The sequence below is a fragment of the Salvia hispanica genome, chromosome 4 (genome assembly GCF_029641045.1).
Source record: "Salvia hispanica isolate PSC_SH4W2 chromosome 4, Shi_PSC_v1, whole genome shotgun sequence".
Taxonomy (NCBI): Eukaryota; Viridiplantae; Streptophyta; class Magnoliopsida; order Lamiales; family Lamiaceae; genus Salvia; species Salvia hispanica.
This window is the reverse complement of record NC_142695.1, coordinates 3417332-3440746: the sequence shown is the minus strand read 5'-3', so window position 1 is coordinate 3440746 and position 23415 is coordinate 3417332. Positions and strand designations below refer to the sequence as shown.

The 23415-nt window shown below is 35.5% G+C and overlaps 3 protein-coding genes across 3 annotated transcripts; 2 read left to right on the top strand and 1 right to left on the bottom strand.

The window, feature by feature from the left end:
* The first annotated feature begins 3830 nt into the window (after positions 1-3830).
* Positions 3831-6456, top strand: LOC125193824 (coniferyl alcohol acyltransferase-like). The gene is made up of 3 exons (XM_048091735.2): positions 3831-4288; positions 5202-5744; positions 5899-6456. Exons 1-3 carry the CDS (start codon positions 3881-3883, stop codon positions 6286-6288), a joined length of 1341 nt encoding a protein of 446 aa, XP_047947692.1. The 5' UTR covers positions 3831-3880; the 3' UTR covers positions 6289-6456.
* A 7803-nt stretch (positions 6457-14259) lies between these two features.
* LOC125196226 (leucine-rich repeat extensin-like protein 1) lies at positions 14260-17077 on the top strand. The gene has a single exon (XM_048094650.2). The coding sequence runs from the start codon at positions 14346-14348 to the stop codon at positions 16659-16661; it is 2316 nt and encodes a 771-aa protein (XP_047950607.2). The 5' UTR covers positions 14260-14345; the 3' UTR covers positions 16662-17077.
* Positions 17078-19746: 2669 nt separating this feature from the next.
* On the bottom strand, positions 19747-22894 carry LOC125195820 (putative protein phosphatase 2C 44). The gene is made up of 5 exons (XM_048094067.2): positions 22412-22894; positions 21417-21674; positions 20922-21198; positions 20663-20817; positions 19747-20250 (listed from the first exon to the last, which is right to left on the bottom strand). The coding sequence occupies exons 1-5, from the start codon at positions 22460-22462 to the stop codon at positions 20113-20115; spliced, it is 879 nt and encodes a 292-aa protein (XP_047950024.1). The 5' UTR covers positions 22463-22894; the 3' UTR covers positions 19747-20112.
* Between the last annotated feature and the right edge of the window lie 521 nt (positions 22895-23415).

Sequence of the window (23415 nt, the reverse complement as noted above, 5' to 3'; positions counted from 1 at the left end):
AGGTGGTTGGAAGAGACCAAAATATTGAAGAGAGGCCCGCGCCTAATGCTTAATTCCAATTTATAAGATACGTTTTTTCATAGTTTGAAAGTTGAAATCAGTAGCGTCATGTTTTAAATTGGATGGAGATTCTCTTATATCGTGTTTCACATCGATCTTATGGTGATTCTATCTCATCTATATAAGAGTGGACAATTCTTTCCCCTATAAGGTCTTTTAAGGGGTGAGTGGCTCATTTCTAATATGACATCAGAGCGGGCCCTTGTCGATGATGGATTTCATCTTTTTATCTATTCTCTTGCCTATGGAAGTCCGTTGTGTCATTCCGGCCTACACATGAGGGGGCGTGTTAAAACTCTTAAATTTTATTCCACATCGACTTGGTGATGATCCTATCTCATCTATATAAAGGTGGATGAGTGGTTCATTTCTAATAATTCTGGTTACAAGATATGTGTTGAGTTGTGTCGGTCCGTCGTATCAGATATTTGGTATCGAGTGGAGTGTCGAGGCTATATCGGGTACGGATTTTTGATATTTTCAGAGCAGGTACACATGATATTCAATATTGAGTGCCCTAGCTAGGCTTTTAATCTCAAAAAATGCTCCAAAACAAAAGTCCAAATAAATTACTAATTATTATTCGATAAATGTGAAGTATCATGCTGTTGATCTACTGTCATTAGATTACAAGTTCAATCTTTATATACATGCTTTTTCAAAAATCCCCACTTTTATTAATTAAACAACAATTCATGTCAAACTATTATCTTCTTGATATTGAACAATTATCAACGTAACTTCCAAATGATTTTTTTGCGATTGATTGGCTAACGACACAAACTACATATATTATCATAAAGATAGATAAGTTTTCTTACTATACGCTAACTTCGATATATGTCTAACTAATAATTGAGCAAATTGGTGTGTTTGTATTTACGGATTTCGAAAACTAATAAATAAATTGATGTTTAAAGATTAAATGGTACATATAGTTTTTCTGGACCAAAATTAAATATGGTTCAAAACTATATGTACCATTTAATTTTTAAACATCAATTTTTAAATTTTTGTATTAAAAAAATGATGCAAGTAGGTTGAGACAGAATGAAATAGATTCTATTACACATTGACACCTTTATATGAACCACAAATAGTAAGCTTGCTTTTTTTTTTTAATACCAGAAATTGAATTGAATTACTTTTTGTTTGATTCTCTAATTTTATTTTATTTTTTTGTTCGTTCCTAAAAGGTCTCGTGCATTACGCGTTGTTTATCATGTTTGAAAGTGCTATTTGTCGAGAAAATCACAAATTGTGACATAATTTTGGTACATTCCTAAAGGTCTACAAACATGGGTAACATTCAATGTTGTCCAATCATATTAACGTATAAAAGTACCCCACGTTTTAAATTTCGGATTAAACATCTTCCCACAATAATTGGAGCAAATTGCCCCTAGATATAAATACGTCTCCTTCAATCTCAAGGGGTGGGACACTTTTTAAAAATTACGTCCCCTAGACATCACAAGACTCTCTTTTAACACAAGTTTTTAGATAAGAAATATGCAGTTCGAAAATTATTGCAAGTATTTAGTGTTGTTTTCAATCAAAGCAATTGATAAACGAATTCTATGTATATGCAGATATAGACTCGTTTGACTTAAAAAAGTGAAGAAAGTAGCTTCATACTTTTGTATCACAAATTATTGATAACATATGATATGGTCCCATAATAAATTGTACTAATAGTTAATTCATTTCGAAACTAATCACACACGTAAGTCCTCTTCGATTATGATGTATCACCTAATTACCTCGAAAATAGGTAATAAATTAGGATACTTTTACCCCAAGTTTCCAATGTTAGGTTATGCAAGTAATGAATTTCTTGGCGGATTTGGTATTGTTAGTTGTAATTATTGTACTACAAATGTTTAAAATTTTAAATTTTAATGATAGCACATTTTTTTTCCTCAGAAAAGGTACAACTATTAAAGATTTAAAGACTTACAAAATGCAAGCCTTGATGTGATATTTTTTTCTTCCACAAAGGCAATATTACTCGAACTTCTTATTTGGTACTCCCATGAAATCGGGTAAAAAGACAACTTTAATAAACACATTCACAGTATACCTAAATTATAAAGTTTAGATATATAGTACTGATTTCGTCCTACTTGAAGTGGATCATTTCTCGTTTGACACAAATTTTATGCATTGATATTTTGTACATTAAGTAGAGAATATTGTGCTATTTCTATTTTATAAAAATGTGTCATTTTAAGTGTAACGTCTCATACTTTAAATGGGAGGAAGGAAGTAGGAGTATTACCGAGTAAAATTAGTCAAAAGGTTGACAAGGCATGTGTCAAACTTGAACCTTTAACTTTGTCTACCCTCGCAAATTAAAAAAAACAAAAACAAATAAAATTTTATTAAAGATAATGAATTGTAACTTAGTTTCCAACCGCGAATCAAAACTCATGGATGAAACCTCAAGATAAAAGAAGCAATTCCTGACACATCAAACAACTGAAGAGAATACTATTTTTTCAAATCGTCCTCAGTCGTGAGCATCTAATTCATTTTATTTTCAAGCCTCACCAACATCTAATGTCGTTCCATTTGTGTAGGTAGAAAGGGAATTCTGAGCACCAAGCCTTCACCGGTTCACCCACGTGTCAAGGCATCACATAAGTCTTCTTTTTCGGAACTCCGACTTAGTGTGAAGGTTTGAAATATTATATCACTCTGGATGTCCCAAATCGTCCAAGACACAACATAGAACATTGAAATCCATATTTTTTTTATCGAACCTTATAAAGGGGGCACCAAGCCATGCAGTCACATAAGAAGTACCGTAGGCTTGATAAAACTTTGCAGCTGAAGAATAGGTATTCGATTGGATCAGTTCATTTTTGCAAAAGTCACCTAGGTCATTTTCAATTACTTGGACAATATTCGAACAAGATACAAAACTTGACAAGTAAAGACCTGAATCATGGAAAAAAAATTAATCTGTTAGAAAGATGGTTTTAACATAAGAGCATGTACCTACTAATTTTTCTTTTCCCTTAATTTGAAGCTAAGATTATTTGTATTGATGGTTTTAACTTCTTATCGTGTGACGTCATTTAAAATTATTCAATTGTAATCTCATGAACAAAAAATAATTATATATATTCAGTCACGAGCAAGCTTCAATCTACAAAGCCAAAAAATTAAAAAACTATACTCTCCCAGTCTCATTTTAGATTACCAGTTTTCCCTTGAATTTGTCTCCATCAAAATAATCAATTTCTATCTTGGGATAAACTCTCTCTCTCTCTTTAAAATATTCAATTATTTCTTTTTTAATCTTTTTATAGTGTAATCACTAATTCAATCTAAATCTTATACTTCTATTTAATGGAGTATTATGTTAAACAAAAAAGTACATACATAATAAATACGTGGAGTATGTATATACCTTTTTCATGTTCATATCGTTTAAGAAAATGGCACCTTAAATGAGATAGTGAGACTACATAATTATTGAACACAAAAGTGCATTTAATAAATATGTAGGGTCCTTGACACAATTATGGATATAAACCTCAGTCTTCTATTCGTTCCCTCGTCAAACAGAAAATCTCATATAGTATCTACATTTATTTCCGAACAAATAAATACACTTTTAGCTCAAACTTAATTTTTAATAGATCACTTTAATTGAACAACTGAAAAATAGTCATACACGTAAAATTAGTCACGTGAAAGTCCAAATTTTTAACAACTTATACTTGGACACTTCTATAATCTTATGTACATATGCAATTGGCATCTATAAATAAAAACATTTCCATTCATCTCATTACACCAAACAGCCACCATGAACTCCGGCGATTTTCCGGTGACCATCAAGCGGAGAGAGGTGGTCGCGGCCGCCCTACCAGTGCAGGACCACTGGCTCCCGATGTCCAACCTCGACTTGCTCCTCCCGCCCCTACACTTCGGGATCTTCTTCTGCTACAAGAACGTCGAAAGGGAGTCGCCGGAAAACATGGCCGCGGTGCTCAAGAAATCCCTAGCTCAGGCGCTGGTCTACTTCGGCCCCTTGGCCGGAGAGATTGTCGCCAACGGCCAAGGCGAGCCGGAGATTCTATGCAACAACCGTGGCGTTGATTTTACACGTGCTTGTGCCGGTGTGGAGCTCAGAGACGTCGATTTATATAGGCCGGATTTGTCGGTTCATGGCAAGCTTGTTCCCGTTCTGTTGCATGGTCTTCTCTCCGTTCAGGTTCGACAAAAATACACTGAACTTTGATCAGTATTTCATTAAAAATGAAACGTTTCCTAAAATGGAAACAACATCATTTCTACCTTTTCATCTTAATTACTTTATTCTATTTTCATTAATTTACAGACAACACTACATAAGCCCAAAACCAAATGTTTCATTTCTCATTAATGCGACGGAATGAGTATTTTTTTTATTTTGTAAGACTCAAAATTAAAAGTGACTTGACCTTGAAATTTCGATATATTTACGTGACTTTAATTATTCGGTTACTAAGGTTAGCATCAATATATCCGACTTGTGAAGCACTCTCAGTGAGTCAGTGATAATGAAATATCAGAGAGATGCATTAAATTATAGAATTGCATGTGTCAACCAATCGAGACTTTTTGTATTGGTCATTTCTTGAAATTTGGAGCCTTTTTTACTTATGTTAGTACTTTTGATCATAAGGGAATAATAAATTTATTAGAGTGGTTAATGACTTAATGTAATGTAAATGTAGATTTGAGTTTGATTTCTCCACCCACAAATTATTATTTAAATTTAGTTGGTGGCTTACTTTGAAAGGTCCCACGTAGACATCACACATGCATATATTAATAGACCCATTCCAAGAAGAACATAAGTGTATAAATTCGTAGCTTATGATAATAATCCTATTTTATTCTCTGTTACATTTATATATGGTTGATGACTGATTTATCGAAATAATCTCTAAAAAATTACTATAAAAGTAGTTGATCTTCGTCAATAATTTTTTCTGCGTCTGTCACTACTTAATGTTACGTTCTTGCTCCGCTCTAAAATGACACAAAGTTGTTTATATTTAAATAAACGAAATAAAGGATCAATATAAAAAAAAATCCAAAATGAAATATCGTTAATATTGTTAAGTTTGAATGAAAACAAGGTGACGGATCTGAAATGCGGCGGCGTATTCATCGGCTGCACCTTCGACCACCGCGGCGCCGACGCCCACTCGGCCAACATGTTTCTCACCGCATGGGCCGACATCGCCCGGTCGAACCGCATAAAGCTCCTCCCCTCCTTCCGCCGCTCCCTCTTCAATCCCCGCCGCCCTCCACAGCCGCACGCCTCCCTCGACAAACTCTACGCGCCGCTGCTTCTGCCGCCGGCCGACGAGAGCCCCGACCGCCTCACGAGCCGGATCTACTACATCGACTCCGACGAAATCGACCGCCTCCAGTCCCAATCTAGCCGCAATGGCACTAGAAAAAGCAAACTCGAGTCCTTCACCGCCTTTCTCTGGCAAACCCTAGCCTCCGCGGCCACCGTTGACCGCTCCAAGACGGTCAAACTTGGAGTGGTGGTCGACGGAAGAGTTCGGTTGAGCAACGACAAAACGACGTCGTTGGAATCCTACTTCGGGAACGTCTTATCCGTCCCTTATGTGGAGGCGAGTGCAGGCGAGCTCCAGTCAGCACTGTTAAATGTAACACCCCTTACTCAATTATTATTATTATCAATTCAATTAACAAACTTTGGAAATTAATATATACTAATAATTTATTATATTTTAAATTAAAATTTATTTGTAACTTTTTATTATATTTAATTATTTCGATATTCGAGGTGCTACACTGAAGGTGGTGGCTGACAAGGTGAGTGCATGCATAGCGACCGCATCGACTGCGGAGCACTTCCTAGCACTAATAGACTGGGTGGAGGTGCGGAGGCCGAAGGCGGCGGTGGTGAAGGTCTACTGTAAGGACGAGAGGGATGAGGCCGCGGTGGTGGTGTCGTCAGGGCAGAGGTTCCCAGTGCGGATGCTGGATTTTGGGTGGGGTGGGCCGGATTTCGGGTCGTACCATTTCCCGTGGGGCGGGGAGACCGGGTACGTCATGCCCATGCCCGGCCCACATGGGAATGGGGATTGGATTGTGTATATGCATCTCAAGGAAAGGCACCTCAATTTGGTGGAGGCGCGTGCGCCTCACGTGTTCAAACCTCTTTCACCTCACTACTTGAAGTTTTAATAATTGAAATGTGCATATATAGTTTTATTTAATTGTTTTTGTTATGGATATTATATGTATTAAATTTTATCACATTGTTCATGTGATATAATATGGTTGTGTACATTAAAATCATATGTACTCATGGGCCCATCCTAATGCAATCAAAATTCATGAGTACTTTTTGTCTGGTTTCGGTTTTATTACTTACATTGTTAGTGGTAATAAGACGCAATTTTTCTCATCTTATATGCATGATGATTGGTGGGATGATTGAAGGATCTTATATGCTAAAATAGGTAAATTCCTAGATATAATTGTTAGAAAATAATAAAAAGTTGTGGGTAACAAAGAAGATAGAGGGCCAGCCGTGTCCGGTAGGGCATGTTTGCCTGGTCATTAACACTCATACCATGTGGATGTGTCAAATGGGTACGGTGGGTCTGGTCGGGCTCTCTCGGGGGCATGCACGAGCAGATAGGACTGGACAAGACCTTTCAGTAAATTTGAGTCTAACTTAGCCCAAATTCAATTGTTAAGTGGATCGGTCTAGGCTTGAAAATTATTATACTTTTTAAATATTCTCTGTTATTTACTTATTTTATTTTATTGTCCTATATATTTATAAGAAAAGGTTTCATTTTATTATTTTGGTTTGTCTATTAAAATTAGTTACTTTCTATTTTTGAAAAAAAGTTCAATGTGCATTACACTACTAATGACGTGAGTCTTCGACTAACCACGCTTCAACTATTTTACTATTACCCACCACCTCTACTTCACCAATTTTCAATTAAACCGTGTATTTTTTAAAAGATAAAAGGTGTATTAAGTATTACTTATAAAATTAAAATAATATAAATCATACAATCACAATATAAATAGAAATTAAAGGCAAAATTAGTCCTAAACATTGGTCATTTTACCTTTTTGGTCCTAAACTTTATCATTTGGATTTTCTGGTCCTGCACATATGGAAATTTGATCATTTTGGTCCTCCGTCAATAATTCCGTTAAAAACTAACGGTCAACGGAAATTTTGACCAAATTAAACTCTTAATTCTGATTTTTAAGTCACTAATTAATCTCCTAGCTAATCTCCAAATTAAACTCTTAATTCTTTCTTTTTCATTCCTCTAATCTTTCATCTTCTTCCTTCATAATCTCCACCCACCGTCGCCGCCGCCGCCGACACCCTCTCCCTCACTACCCCTCCACGCTGCAACAGATTCTCATGGGTGAGCAGGCTCACACCCAAATCGAAGCCCTACCTAAACCAAAATCCCAAATTGAAAAACCCAATTCGCATCAAGATTCTAACTCCCATCCATCATCGCCCAAATCCGACCCCAATCTCCAAATCCCTCGCCCCCAGCCCGCCACCTCCGTACCTGAGCATCCCATGCCATCCCCACCGAGATCTCCCACAACAATCCCCACAATCCCTCCAAAATTCCAATTCTCCCCGAAAAAGTACGCAAACTATCGGCTTAGGCCACCGCCGCTGTGAAGCTAGCCACCGATGATTCATCTATCTCCGCTTCGTCTTCTTCAGCCCCCAATCCAGTCGCCATTACTCCCGCCTCCACCAAGAAGATTTAATTCTAATTTTAAATGAATATTTGTTAAAATAATTAGGAGATTAATTTGTGACTTAAAAATCATAATTAAGTAGGGGTGGGAATTCGGTCGGTTCGGTTCCGACCGAACCGATTAGTTGGTTAACCGACTGCCATTTTTTCCAAAATCCAGAACCGAAACCGAACCCTTTGTCGGTTCGGTTCCTCAAGGAACCGATCGATTCGGTCTTCGGTTCCAACGAAGGAACCGAACTCAAGTGCAATATAATACATTAAGTAATAAGTCGTGAAATCAAAAGGACAAAAACCATGATTCCATTCCATCATCAAAAACCAAAAAATTCCAACAAAGTTTACAAAACTAAGTCCAAAACCAATATAAACCAATGTCATTCATCAAACTAACTTTTACTTTCCTAAAACTATAATAATAAAACTAAAATAAATATATAAAAATTAAATATTTAGAAAACAACGGTTATTCGATTCTAACCTTTCGATTCTCGGTTAGAACCAGAACCGAGATTAGCTTAAACTTAATAACCGGAACCGAACCTTAACCTTATTTTTTCGGTTCTCGGTTAACCGAAAACCAAAAAAATAAGGTTCGGTTCTCGGTTAACCAAGAACCGAGAACCGTTTCCCCAGGCCTATAACTAAGAGTTTAATTAGGCCAAAATCGCCGTTGACCGTTAGTTTTTAACGGAACTATTGACGGATGACCAAAATGATCAAATTTCCATATGTGAAGGACCAAAAAATCCAAAAGATAAAGTTTATGACCAAAAAGGTAAAATGACCATATGTTTAGAACCAATTTTGGTACTCTAAATAGAATTCCTACATTAAAAATTTAGATTTTCGGCCATGTCGGTCAAGTACATGGTCGGGCTTCAAATAGGCTTGGACTCGGCCCAATATCGGTAAAAAGAAAAAGAGCTCGAGTATAGCCCTCCTCAAGCGAGTGGCCCATTCCAATCCCTCCTCGTTTTTCTATTAGGTCAATCCTGGCTCAGCCATACAAAATTTGGGCCCAATTCTTTAATTATCTTAGGTCAAAATCCCAATAGGCTAAAATTCAATTTAATTCGAATGTAGTACATTTTATCTTTTTGTATATTTTCAAATATGCTGATAAATCATTGATTGGCAGCTACTCTTTAATTATCGGAAAGTTGACATAATTTTAAACAATTTAACCTCTAGTGGTGTTCCAAGGAAGCTACTATAATCAATGGGACGCATTTTTATAGAATCTCATTCTTTATTCTTTTTTTAATAGTATTTAATAGATGAGATTAATGATCACTCAACAAAATATGAAAATGTATTTGATTTATAATTTTGGCTTTAAATTGATGATTCGCAACTCATGGGACGGCAATATCTGCCAAGATTAGCCAACTGTTCCTCAATAGTCAACATTTCAGATTTCTCGAAAATTCTAATGTCGAACGCATATATTAAAAGTAAAATAAAATAGATTGTGTGATGAAAAATTGAAAATGTAAAAGGGTTATACTGTACACTTGATTGCCAAAGTTGAACTTGAAATAGTTAGACTACTTGGTAACCAAAATGCTAGTTTCCTTATTGTACGAACTTAATTATACTCCTATTATTTTAATTATAAAATAATATTTACTCTACTATTTTTAGTCATTCATGATATAATGATTCTAAATATGTCTTAAAATTAGTAATTATATAGGCGATTGATAAAAATAAACAAAGATTATGTCGTTATTGAAAAAAAGTCTTGAATGAAGCGTGAAAAGTGTGGATGCTCAATTTTCATATTTCAAATTTTCAATCAACAAGAAAATCAAAGGATACATACAACTTTCATTTTATTTCAATGAATATAATATTTATAAGAACTACTATATGTTTTTGGATTTATTTTCATTTTATATGTGGGAAAGTAAGAGGTGGAAATTGGGATTTGGGAGGTGAGAAATTTCCAAACAATAGTCACTATTACTATTTTCTTTTTAAATGATAAGAGAGAATAAATGTTTTAGTTGGTTGGCCAGCCTGTTTGATTGGAAGCGGTGATTATTTTAGCATATTCTCGTCGTCGCCTTCTTCTTTAGAAATTCTTCTTATTTTTTTTTTTCATTTTTCGTTGTTTTTCTTTATAAAAGAAAATTTGTCCAATGATGATCCACAAAATCTAAGTGAGAATAATTATATTTGACCTCGACGTGACAAATATTTTGTGTTTTTTTGGGTACATTGGAGTGTTACCTTTTTCGATCGATGTTTGTAACATTCTCATGAGTATCAATCATTTTATTTTAATTTTTATTTATTTATAAAAATAATCTCGGTTATTTATTCTATGTTGAATTAGATGAACTTTTATTTGTAACTTTTTTATAGATAAATAAATATTAAATAACCCTTTGTGACATAATAGATTATACATTTGAATAATGACATTAGATTTTAGAAGATGTTATTTAGAGGGTGGTATAATACTTAAGTATAAATTCTTGATTATGGTATTTCACTTTTGTATGATCTCATTTCTTAAATTTGGTTCAACGCGTAAGCGTTGGGTTTGTTAGGTGCTTTAGATCATCAAGTGTTTTATGTGTGAAGGTATGTGGATTAAATTAGCCTATCTTTAAAAGAAAACTAAAATATAATGACCGAATGAAATGGCAAACTCACATAACTATTATAGAAATACAATTCATATTAATGCCTCTTTATTTAAAAGTTTGTTTCTATAGTCTAGTATTTTTATTTTATAAATACAATAAAAACAATCACAATTTATCTATATTTCGAATATTTGATGGATCCCAACGAAGAAAATAGTAATTTAGTGAAAAGGATGTAATTATACAACAAAATTTCATCGAAAAAATTTAGGCACACAAAAGCACACCTTAGATATATAAAATTATTCTATCTTTAGCAATTTATTTTTTGAATTTCTATTATATAATTTTTATATTTAATCAATGTAATTCTAGATTTTAGTTATTTATATGAATTTTAAAAATAACAAATATCACATCAAAATATAGAATTGAAGAATAATTTTAAAAAAGAAAAATTAAAGAAATTGAGTCGTGACTTTATTTGGGTACTAAATCGCGTGGCTTGATTTGAGAATCGAATGTAATGTTAGTGCGACAGTTGAAAAAGCGAGTCATTACATTTATGATACCAGTCGTAGCTGAGTTGTTGATGCCTAAAGGTGTGTAAGATTTTATTTTTTTAATCAATACTCCATTTATCTCAATATATTTATATATTTTGACCTAATACGAGCTTTAATAAAAATGAATCAATATATTTTGTTAATAAGAAAAGGCATATTTTGTTAGTACTATTTTTTATGTTTGTTAATAATGAATATGCTAATTTTACATAAATAAGCAGTTTAATAGAAAAATAAATTAATAAAATATAAATATGTATATAAAAAATACGTATTTAAAATGTCAATAGACAATTATCATTTGTGCTTACTTGTACATTAAGGTATGTATTCTCCTAAATTGGCTAGCTGGAGATTCACTTAATTGTACCAAAAGATATAAAGGAGAAAAGAGCAATACTGTTTTTATAAAAGAAAACAATAGTAATATTAATTGACCAAATAAGCAACGCGGTTTGAGTTTGAATTTAGAGAGAGAAAAGGCAACGTGACAACAGTTTGTTAGTGGGTCCCATTTCCTGCTCTGGCAAACAATGTACAACAAACCAGTAAAATTTTACACCTTTCTCTCTCACACACACTTTTTTGTCATAAAAATAATTCAAACTCTTTTTACAGAGACAGAAAGGTATACTTTAAATGTAGTTTAGTGGTAATAATATCTGATAATTTTTCTCCAATCATATCATATGTAAAAAACAATTAGTGACTATTTTTAGATTCTTTCTCTCCAATAAAGTAACAACATAAGGGGCAAAGATATAGCATGTGAATTGACCAATTTCTATTTAGTTTGTCGTTTGTTGTAAAAAAAGAATTGCCTATTTTTGAATAGCTCTAAAAATGTAAAAGTAGAACAATTAAGTCATCAAATAATGATTAATGGTTTTTTTTTTTTTATCAATTCAAATGTCAAATGGATAAGTGTCATATATGGCATGAACTTACCAACTCAATTTCTAAATATATAGTTAAAATTATATACTTCTACTATAAAATAACCATAGACCGCCGGATTGAATAATTAATTCTCTTACCAAGAATAATAAATATAGTTTATAATTTATGATTTGTAAAATAAATTTCTACGTGCTCACCATATATATGAATGGAAGTGTATTAGTTGCATTCATGTTGTTTTCATTTTTTAGATAGGGGAGAGGACTAGGAGATACTGAATTAGTATTAGTATTATTTATATAAAAGTCAATCACTTGAATGATCATCAATGTATACATTATAATAAAAATATATTACTCCATAGGTATGAATTTTTATGTTGGATTCCACAATAATTTATAAACAACTTATTGAACTCTAATCTCAATTAATAAGAAATAATTTTTTTTAATGGAAAATTTTAATAGTATATGTTCACTGTTAAAAAATAAATAAAATGTGCATATTTATTAAGTTGTGAGAATAAGAGCCCATCGTAGTAGATGTAAGGCATCGCAGCTGTAACACGCTTTATCACACGTTTACGCTATAAGTGTCTTAATTGCACGCGGTAAAGAAATATTCTTCCATCTACAAAATTAACCATGTTCTTCTATTTCAAGTTGTTTATAAAAATTAATCAGTTTTTATCTGTGTTAAAAAAATTATAGAATATAATAAAGTGGATTTCGAATACTTACTACTCCCTCTTCAGAGTTGAAGCGCTGTTGATTATACTCCTTCTACTATTCCTTTTACGGAAATAACTCAACTATAAAAGAATTTTTCAAAATGAAAAAAATGATTCAATTGTGAGAGAATAAAGAGAGAACTATTATAATCATTTTTTTTCTCTTTATTTAATTTATTAATATTAATTAAAATTTGTGAATAGATGAAGTGGTTATACTAGTACTCCTATATGATGAGATAAGTATGAATGTTTTCACATGGGTCTATGGATTATGTTAGTACCCTACCCATGCTTGTACCATTGTAACAAACTCAATGATAGTAATAAATAATAATTAGGTAAGACCAATTCTAATACTCCATATAAGTAAAATACATTTATTAAAAGACCTCTCTTAGCACTTTTACTTGGCCTCTCTATCAAAATAATCTCGACGTGCTTCCCTGTCAACATGATTCCCATGTCTCTCTCTCCCCATTCTTATTTTCCATTTATTTTATTCTTTTCCTATTTATTCTTTTTCCAAACACAACTTGAATAAACCAATCATGTTCACAGCCAGCATTTTTAACTAAATCTTGGGCTGGAAAATGATTTAAATTATATGATTTAGTAAATCTTGGGCTGGAAAATGATTTAGTAAACATTTAATCAATTCAAGATAGTCACAATACCATTTTGTTACTCCATTAGTACTTAATTAATTCACTTATCAATTTGCTAATTAAAATGGAATTTCACTTCTTACACAAACGATTTCACATGTTATAAAAAAATAAATTCAAATACTTATACAAACGATGTATATCTGGCGTAATTGATAGTATTATTTTAGTCGCAACGGTTGGCGACACAACTACGGTGCCTTAAATTGATTCTATTATTAAATTTTCTAATTCCAACTGTCATAAAACTAGGTTATTTAATAATCTGTCTTCAGTTTACTAAATACTCGGTTTTCATAAATGTAAAAAAAATATGAGTAAAATTATTTTGGCTCCTATATTTATACTACTTACTTTATTCGTTTATAAAATTAATTTCATCCTTTTCATTTTAACATCTATCAAAACAAACTTCATCTCTATTTATTAACAATTTGTCATTAAATATTCCTTCTTATCTTTTATACTTTACCATTCTCTCTCGTATTTGTCAACTACACATGATAATTTATAACTCGTATCGTTCACAAATAAGACTATTTTAATAGAAAAAAAATATAAAAATAACATCTTTGTAAAATACTAATGGCCAATTTAAATACTCCGTATAACTAAATACTCTTTATGTCCTATTAAAAATGAAACGTTTTCTTTTTTGGACTGTTCTATTAAAAATGAAATATTATCTAAAATGGAAACAACTCAATCTATTTTTTTTCATCTCTCTTATTTTACTCTCTATTCATTAACTTATAAAGAATACGGAGTACTACATAAATTACAACGTTTAATATTTAATGGGACGACCGGAGTACATGTATTAGTAAGAAGAAATATTTGAATAAAATAAAAATATATTGGTAAAAAATTTAAAGCGAGGAGGGAATAAATTGAGTAACAGGTGGTAGCTTACTCATTGAATTTATTATTATTATTTTGTCAGCGAAAACCACTCGTCTCTGTTCCCTTTTAATGTGCGCTAATAATCCATCTCTTCACTCATTGCTTCTCCCTCTCCTCTCATGAATCCCTCCGCCACCTCTCCGCGGCGGCGCCGCCCCTCATTAATACTCCTCACAGCCTTCACAATCGCCCTCCTCGCTCCGCAGATCCCCAATGCAGCTGCCGGGGAGAACGACGTCGACTTCCGAGGCATCGTTCGCGACGCCAGAAACCTCACATTCGAGAACCCTAGCCTCCGCCGCGCCTACTACGCCTTACAAGCGTGGAAGCACGCCATTTTCTCCGATCCGTTCAATTTCACCGCGAATTGGACCGGCGCGGACGTCTGCTCCTACGGCGGCGTGTTCTGCGCCCCCTCGCCGTCGAACGCCTCCGCCAGAGTTGTGGCGGGAATCGATCTCAACCACGGCGACATCGCCGGCTATTTGCCGGATGAGCTAGGGCTGCTCACCGATCTGGCGCTTTTCCACATCAATTCCAACCGATTCTGCGGTGTTGTTCCTGATAGTTTTAAAAAATTGAAGGTGCTTTTTGAGCTGGATTTGAGTAACAACCGATTTGTTGGGGGATTTCCGAAGGTAGTGCTGTCGCTGCCGTCGCTGAAGTTTTTAGATCTCCGGTTTAACGACTTCGAAGGCGGAGTTCCGATGGAGATTTTCGATAAGGAATTGGACGCGTTGTTTTTGAACGACAACAGATTCCGGTTCGGAATCCCGGCGAATCTCGGAAACTCGCCGGTTTCGGTGCTGGTGCTGGCGAACAACAACCTCGGCGGCTGCATTCCGGCCAGCATTGGGAAGATGGGGAGGACGCTGAACGAGCTGATTCTGATGAACGACAATCTGACGGGGTGCCTGCCGCCGCAGATCGGGATGCTGAAGGAGCTGACGGTGTTCGATGTGAGCTTCAACAGCCTGCAGGGGCCTCTGCCGGCGGAGATCAGCCGCATGCGGAGCCTGGAGCAGCTCGACGTGGCGCACAACCGCCTCACCGGAGTGGTGCCGGCCACCGTCTGCCAGCTGCCGCGCCTCGAGAACTTCACATACTCCTTCAATTACTTCAGCGGCGAGGCGCCTCAGTGCAGCCGATTCGGCGGCGGCGGCACCGTTTCCGACGGAAAGCAGAATTGCATTCCGAGCAAGAGCAACCAGAGGTCTGCGAAGGAATGCGCCTCCGATGATGCTAAACCCTACGATTGTAGAAAATCCAGCTGCTTCGTCGCCGGAAGGCCAACTCCTTCACCAACACCAACACCAACACCGAAACCCTCGCCTAGGCCTTCTCAGGCTCCGTCTCCGCCTACCTCCAGGTCTTCGCCGAATGTCAGGTCCCACCCTCCGCCGCCTCCGGCACCATCTACACCGCCGCCGCCTACTCACAGCTCATCTCCGGGGTCTCATTTCCGCTCTCCGCCGCCACCTGTCGAGCATCAATACTCCCCTCCACCACCTGACCATAAATCCTCCCCCAACACTCACTACAGACCACCTCCACCGGTTCAATACTCCCCCCCTCCTCCGCCACCTCCTTCACCGTCCCCACCACCACCATACGTCTACACATCTCCTCCTCCACCACCACCTTCTCCTTCCCCACCACCACCATACGTGTACACATCACCACCACCTCCACCACCACCTTCTCCATCTCCGCCACCACCATATGTCTACTCCTCTCCACCACCACCACCACCTTCACCTTCCCCACCACCACCATATGTCTATTCATCACCACCACCACCACCACCTTCACCATCTCCACCACCACCATATGTCTATTCATCACCACCACCACCACCACCTTCACCATCTCCACCACCACCATATGTCTACTCATCACCACCACCACCTTCACCCTCTCCCCCACCACCATATGTATACTCATCCCCACCACCACCAACAACAACAACACCTTCTCCCTGCCCACCTTCACCATCCCCACCTCCACCATACATCTACTCATCTCCACCACCCCCACCACGATCACAATCCCCACCTCCACCATACACCTACACATCCCCACCACCACCTTCCCCATCCCCTCCACCCCCATACATCTACACATCTCCACCACCACCGTCCCCATCCCCTCCACCACCATACCACTACACATCACCCCCTCCCCCTTCACCCTCCCCACCTCCACCCTACCACTACACATCACCCCCTCCACCACCACCACCACACACCACCCCAGAATGCCCTCCTCTACCATCCCATTCCCCACCACCACCACCACCACCATCTCCGAAACATTCATCACCGCCGCACCATCATTCATCGCCACCACCGCCGGCGCCGGAACACATTCCATTGCCACCAATAACAGGGGTGTCCTACGCATCTCCGCCGCCGCCGGTCATTCCATACTATTAATCTCCATTCACATTTTCAGTGCCGTCAAAAATCCTCAAAAATGACAGCGAATCAAAAACGGGGGCAAACAATTTACCAATTATTGAGCTGTTATCTCTTCGATCATGAGCTGTTAGTATAGTTTATCTTTATTTTATTTCTTTTCTTTTTGAGATTCATTTTATGGGTTTGTTTCTTGAATATTTTTTTCAAATTAAGTTATATTATTGGCTATATAATAATTACATGTATTATTGAAGAGAGATGTGTCGGGGAAGAGACCGCATAATTAGTTCAATTTCATACTAGTTGTGATGGTGTATAATTCCCAATCATCACTCCAATTTTTATCTTCTTCATCTACCTGGATTACGGTGTAAATTTGTAATGCAGCATGATGTGTTCTGTTTTATGTCAATAAATTAATGAACTCGCAATTGTGTCTGTCACAATCATAGCAAATCTCTTCGAAAATGAACTAATTTTTTCACACAAAAAAAACTCTCACCCAATTTTCTCTCTAAATTTCATTCTCAATTTTACAAAAATGTCCGACGGTGCCATTTCGACCGAGTGAGCCCTGAAACTCAAAATTTCATCGGCATCTACAACAATGAAGAGAGCCGGTTTCGTAAGGGAATGAGTGAATCCGACATTCTGAAGTTGGCGATGAGTATCTACTAGCAGGACGTCAAGAGGCCCTCCAAGTATGTCAATAATTGGTGGAGGGTGGGCTCGAGCTCAAAATGCACGAAGCGCATGATGGGTGACAACTCGGGAGCCGATTCTCGGGAGGGTTGAGGGTCGTTTCGCGACATATGATGATTAAGATGAAGACGACGATGGCTAGAGGCAGAAGGGGACGGGGCGGGCCAAACCAAGAACCCCTCCCCCCAACCCCCAATCAAATGTTTTACTTGGATATTTGCTGCAAGCCGTAAATAACGACACTATCCATATGACGCCGGTACAATTGGTGGCACGTGACCAACTTATTAAGGCGCCGTAGTAATTTTTCATTATGCATTTCTTAAGGGTTTTTTTTATTATGCAGTAACTTTTAATTTTTAGGATTTTGAATTATATAATTTTTAATTTTTAAAAAATGTAATTATATGATTTTCGATTTTTTTTTAGTTAAGTACTCTATTTTAAATGATATATTTTGAATTCATTGCATATTTAAATATAGTAAATTAAAATAGTGGATCCATAAATAGGAGAAAATATTCAGTGGTCCTTCCACACCACCATGGCACCATGAGGTGGTGTGTCCAACCTATTATTTATTGACAAATAAGAATACAAAAGGCAACACATCCAACTAGACACGTGGAGTAATTATTTAGGAAACATTCATTATACTACTTTTATGGAAAATTGCATAATATAAATATGGAAATTACTACTATATGGTATATTGCATGTCTATTAATAATAATAAAAAAAAAAATCATACTAACACAGTATATTCTTTGTATGAATTATGATTATCTTTTTTTCTTATTTATTAATATTAACCTATTGAGTAAACGTATAATCATGTATATATGCACATAAAATAATATTAAAAAATGCTCTAGGATTACATTTTTTATTGCGATACATTTTGGCTATTATTATTATTATAGTAAGTGCAAATATAAATATGAAATATGTATAGAAGCTGAAAATATATTGGTAATGTCCATCTATGCAATTGTTCATGAAAGTGGTATGTTTCCTAATATTTGAAAATTCTACAATAATTGAAAATTCTATATAAATTAAAATAAGTATGCCAATAATGTAATTTTTCTATCCTTTTTTTCGCATATACATGATTATACGTTTACTCAATAGGTTAATATTGCAAATAAAATTAAATATGGTCATGCTTTATATGTCTAATATATTTATTTATATACATAATAAATAAGAAAAAAAGATAATCATAATTCATACCCAAAAGAATATACTCGCAAGAGTTAGTATGATTTGATTTTTTTATTATCAATAGACATGCAATATACCATATACTAGTAATTTCCATATTTATATTATGCAATTTTCCATAAAAGTAGTATAATGAATGTTTCCTAAATAATTATATGTCTAGTTGGATGTGTTGCCTTTTATATTCTTATATATCAATAAACAATTGGTTGGACGCACCACCTCATGGTGCCATGGTGGTGTGAAAGGACCACTGAATATTTTCTCCCATAAATAGTTAATTTAAGGATGACATAATGGGTTAAGATAAGATTTATGGATAACCTTAGTATTTTGAGATCTAATTCACATTTTAAATTATTGAAACTAATTTCAGAGATGGGTTTTTGAAATTTTTTTACGCAAGAAGATGAAATATTATAAAATAAGTACTACTATACTGTATAATACTAGTACTTAAATTGAAATGCAAACTTAAAAATATTAATGGTTAAAAAATTGAAATCCATAACTAAACAAATTAATATATGGAGTATAAAATTAGAATAGGGAATTTTTTTGTTTTTCCAACATATAATTTGAATTATAAATAATAAAATCTCAAAATTCTCATTCGTTCCATTGGAAAAAATTTGTTTGGTTTTTATTATTAATTCTTATAGTTTCTTTAGTTCAAAACTTCGGTTACGTCACCGTATTAATACACGTCACTCTTAATCAAAATACTAAAACTTTACATGCATATACCAATTTAAGATTACATTTGGTTTTGACATAGACAAATCATTCTAGTACAGTTGCGAGTTTTTGAAATTTTGTGATTTGTCATTCAAATTTTGAAATGCGAAAAGTAACATGAATTTAACTAAATTCTACTATATAATTTTATATAATTTACCCAAATTACAATTTGAAATAAGTAACTAATCCTTGTTAAATTGATCAACTAATTCACTCCACACCACATTAATTAAAGTGAAGTCAATGTGCTCACTCCACACCATATTAATTAAAGTGAAGTCAATGTGCATGAAAAGGGCAAAACTACATTAAAACCTTCCTACCATAAGGATAAGAAACATTAATAACACACAAGAAAAGTAGATGGACTATGATTTCGGGAACATTAAATACATGCAATTAAGTAAAATAAATATTAGTAATACCCATCTAACAAAAATGTGGACTATATTTCATGAAAATAAAAATGAAATAGGACAATACATACATACCATCAAGGAAGAAGAAACAAACCAGTTCAAAATACATTTCTAATCTCAGTTTTAGTTATTTCTCATATCTATATACATACACATCAAGCATATAAAAAGTCTTCAACTCAAACTATATGAGAAATCTGCCATTATTAACAAAAATTAAGAAAAAAGTGATTTTTCCCTATCTACTCCAAACAATGCTTTCGAGAGAGAGAGATGCAAACTATCTACTTTGATTCTTCCCAGCAAACAAACCAAATTATTCAAACACTCTTTAGATCACATGAACCGTTACTCGACCGCATTCTTCTCTCGTGGCATCAGCCGAAGCGAATCACAATGCACGATATGTCGTCTTTGCTCTTTCTCGTCAAAGCCTCCGTGGTCAGACGCTTCGCAGCTGCTTGAGGGTCCTTGATGTTCTTTACCACGTCGACCGCCTCTTGGTTGCTCATTACCTGCTCAATTCAATTTTCGGTTCAATAATCAATTCACAAAAGAGTAAATGTCAACTTTGGTCCTAAACATATGACCAAAATACGAATTTGGTTAAATACATTCACGTTTTGAAAAACAAATCCATAACAAATGAAAATGTCGACAAGTGGTCCTTTTTTTACGGTTCCGTCAAAAAACTAACGGGTCATGCCACTGTGCAATTAGCATTGATCGTTAGTTTTTTTATGGAACCGTCAAAAAAGGAACTACTTGTCGACATTTTCATTTATTATGGACATGTTTTTCAAAGAGTGAATGTTTTTTACCAAATTCGTATTTTTGTCATATATTTAGCAATTTAGGACCAAAATTGACGTTTACTCTTCACAAAATAAAATACTAAAAAAACTCGGCTGGTGTGAGAGAGTTAACCTTCCACAAGCCATCACTAGCCAATATGACAAACTGTGTGGTCGAGTCAATGCGTATGCCACGCACATCGGGCTCCGAACTCAAATGTGCTTTGAGATTCTCGTCCCCAAAGGCGCGTGCAACAGCAAGCTGGCCGTTGACACGAGGTACATCACCTGAGATGAGAGTCTTAATTTTCATGGCATCAAATCACAAAATTCCAAATACATTTCGATACAATCTATCTACAACGAATTTAACGAGAAGAGAGGTTAAATACCGGGAAGAGTCGTCACAAAACCACCCTGCTTCTCGATCCTCTTCTTCTCACTATGGGGCTCGTGGTCCACGGAGAGCTGTTCCGCAATTTTATTCCTACAAATGACCGCCCTCGAATCTCCAATGTTTGCCACCCACAGGTGCTTTCCATCGATGACAATTGCAGTAACTGCAGTCGAGCCACCCGGTCCTAATTGCATGGATTTCTCTAGGATGAGTTTATCGGTTGAATGATACGCGTTTATTATAGCCGAAGTGGGATCCTCCCAAAAATTAGGCTGCACGGGTTAAAAAACGATACCTTCAGATAAAGAAAAGTGCCTATTTATCCATGCTTACTACTTAAAGCTCAAATCTAATTAACACAAGTCCAAAACCACAAAACTTCATGGTCTTGGAAACTCTTTACTTTCCTAAAATGTTCGATAAAATGATAGGCGATGGTTGCCATCTTTATCCGAAAGTGAAAATGGGCGTAGAGAGAAACTGAACACACCTCTCGCAGTATATTGTCGAAGAGATTATCCTTTAGATAAGTGGGGACACGATCGCCTAGGTGGCCATCGTAGATTGCAAACAAACCAAGAACATGATCCCTCTTCTTCCTGTACTCAGCAACATGGTAGTCTTCCATGTCATGACCCGATTGCCCTTTCACCAAGTGGAAGCCATGGCTCACTTGGTTCGTGATCGGTGAAGACTTGCTCTTCCCTTTTCCAGTATCGGGTGAAGAACCTTCTAAACCAGCAATTTTCTACAAATCCCACATGAAAAAGCCCCCAAAAACGAGCTACCATCAATCTCAACGCTTTGCAATTCATCAAATCTCAATATACAAACAACTAATCATCACTGGTAATTCTTAATTGTCGAACAATTAACACACATAAGCAAGAACTCTTCACAAAACTAGGATAAGGGTCTCCAATTACCAAAATTTCTGACCAAACATGTACTAATCAACGATTAATCATTGAACAATTAGCACTTAAATCACCTCTACCACAACTTATTATTCCATAATTACACATAATCAAGAACTCTGTTGCACAAAACTAGGATAATGGACTTCAACAATTCAATTACCATATTTCTACTCCTGAAAAAAAAAATCATACCTTTAATTCCACGATTATCAAATCATCGATTTTACCATACATCAACATCAAAACTCAATAGATAAACAACCAATCATCACCCTTAGTTCTTAATTATCGAACAATTTACACACATAATCAAGAACTCATTTTCACAAAACAAGGATGAGGGTCTTCAATTACCAAAATCACTGACCAGATATGTGCTAATCATGACTAATCATCAAAGAATTAGCTCTCAAATCACCTCTACAACATCTTATTATTCCAACACACATAATCCAGACCCCTGTTGCACAAAACTAGGAAGAGGGCCTTCAATCACCATACCTCAACCCCTTAAAAATCCATTCTTTTAATTCCACAATCATCAAACAGGATCCAAAAAAGGTACCTTGATCAAGCCAAGAGGGCTGCAGCCTTTAGAAGGGCGCTTCTTCTCCATCTCTATATCTAAACCTGAAAGCTAACACCTTTTGATCATAAAACAAAGGGAAGCATACCAAACCCTCATACACAAACACCCCTTTCTTCTCTTCCTATCTCGATCAAGAAAAGATGGCAACAAGAACAATAAAAAGAGTGCTTTTTTCTTGTTTGAGAAAAGAAAGACTGATATATCTATGTGTGTGAAGTCTCGGGTACGGCAAAGGGCATGTGAATTGAAGGAAGGTTGTTAAGTATTTCAAGAAGATTCATGGAAATTTCTCTTGCCCCATGGATTTTTTTTTTGGGGTAATTAACTTGATAATGGGGGAGCTGCTGGTGCTGGTGCTGCAATTGGTAGAGTTGTGATGTGGGGACAGAGGAAATGGGAAGAATTGATTAATGGAGTAAGTTGACATATTCAAAGTCTAACTTGAAAGCGTGTGATTGTGTTTGAATTGTCTTTCTTCTTCTCTCTTTCTTTTTATTCTTCTGTCTTTCACTGTTTTTGCAACGAGGATTTTGAGAAATGCCATAGCTGAATTTGTCCTTTTTGAATCCTAATTCTTATCGAATTTTGTTGGTGGGATGGTCGGAAAGTAATGTGATTCTTTGTTGCTAAGTTCTTGATTTAATGTCACATTTTGAATAATGACAATTGACCATAATCTGTTTATTATATCTAATGAAGATTATTCTTTTCCGATCTTCCTAATATAGGATATCTTTTATCTTAATATGACATTAACCGGAAACGCATTGATTCTTTTTTTATTTACGTGCAACACTTCTTTGTTTCGTTAATCATGAATCTTGACGATCGCCATTATAGTTGTGTTTTGCCTAAGAGTTGGAGTAGCTTGAACCTGATTGGAATTCACTTATAGTGGATATGGTGATATATTTCCTTAAAGGAATGATTGGGACTTCAAATTATATCCACTTGGTAAATTTATTATTGAATATAACATC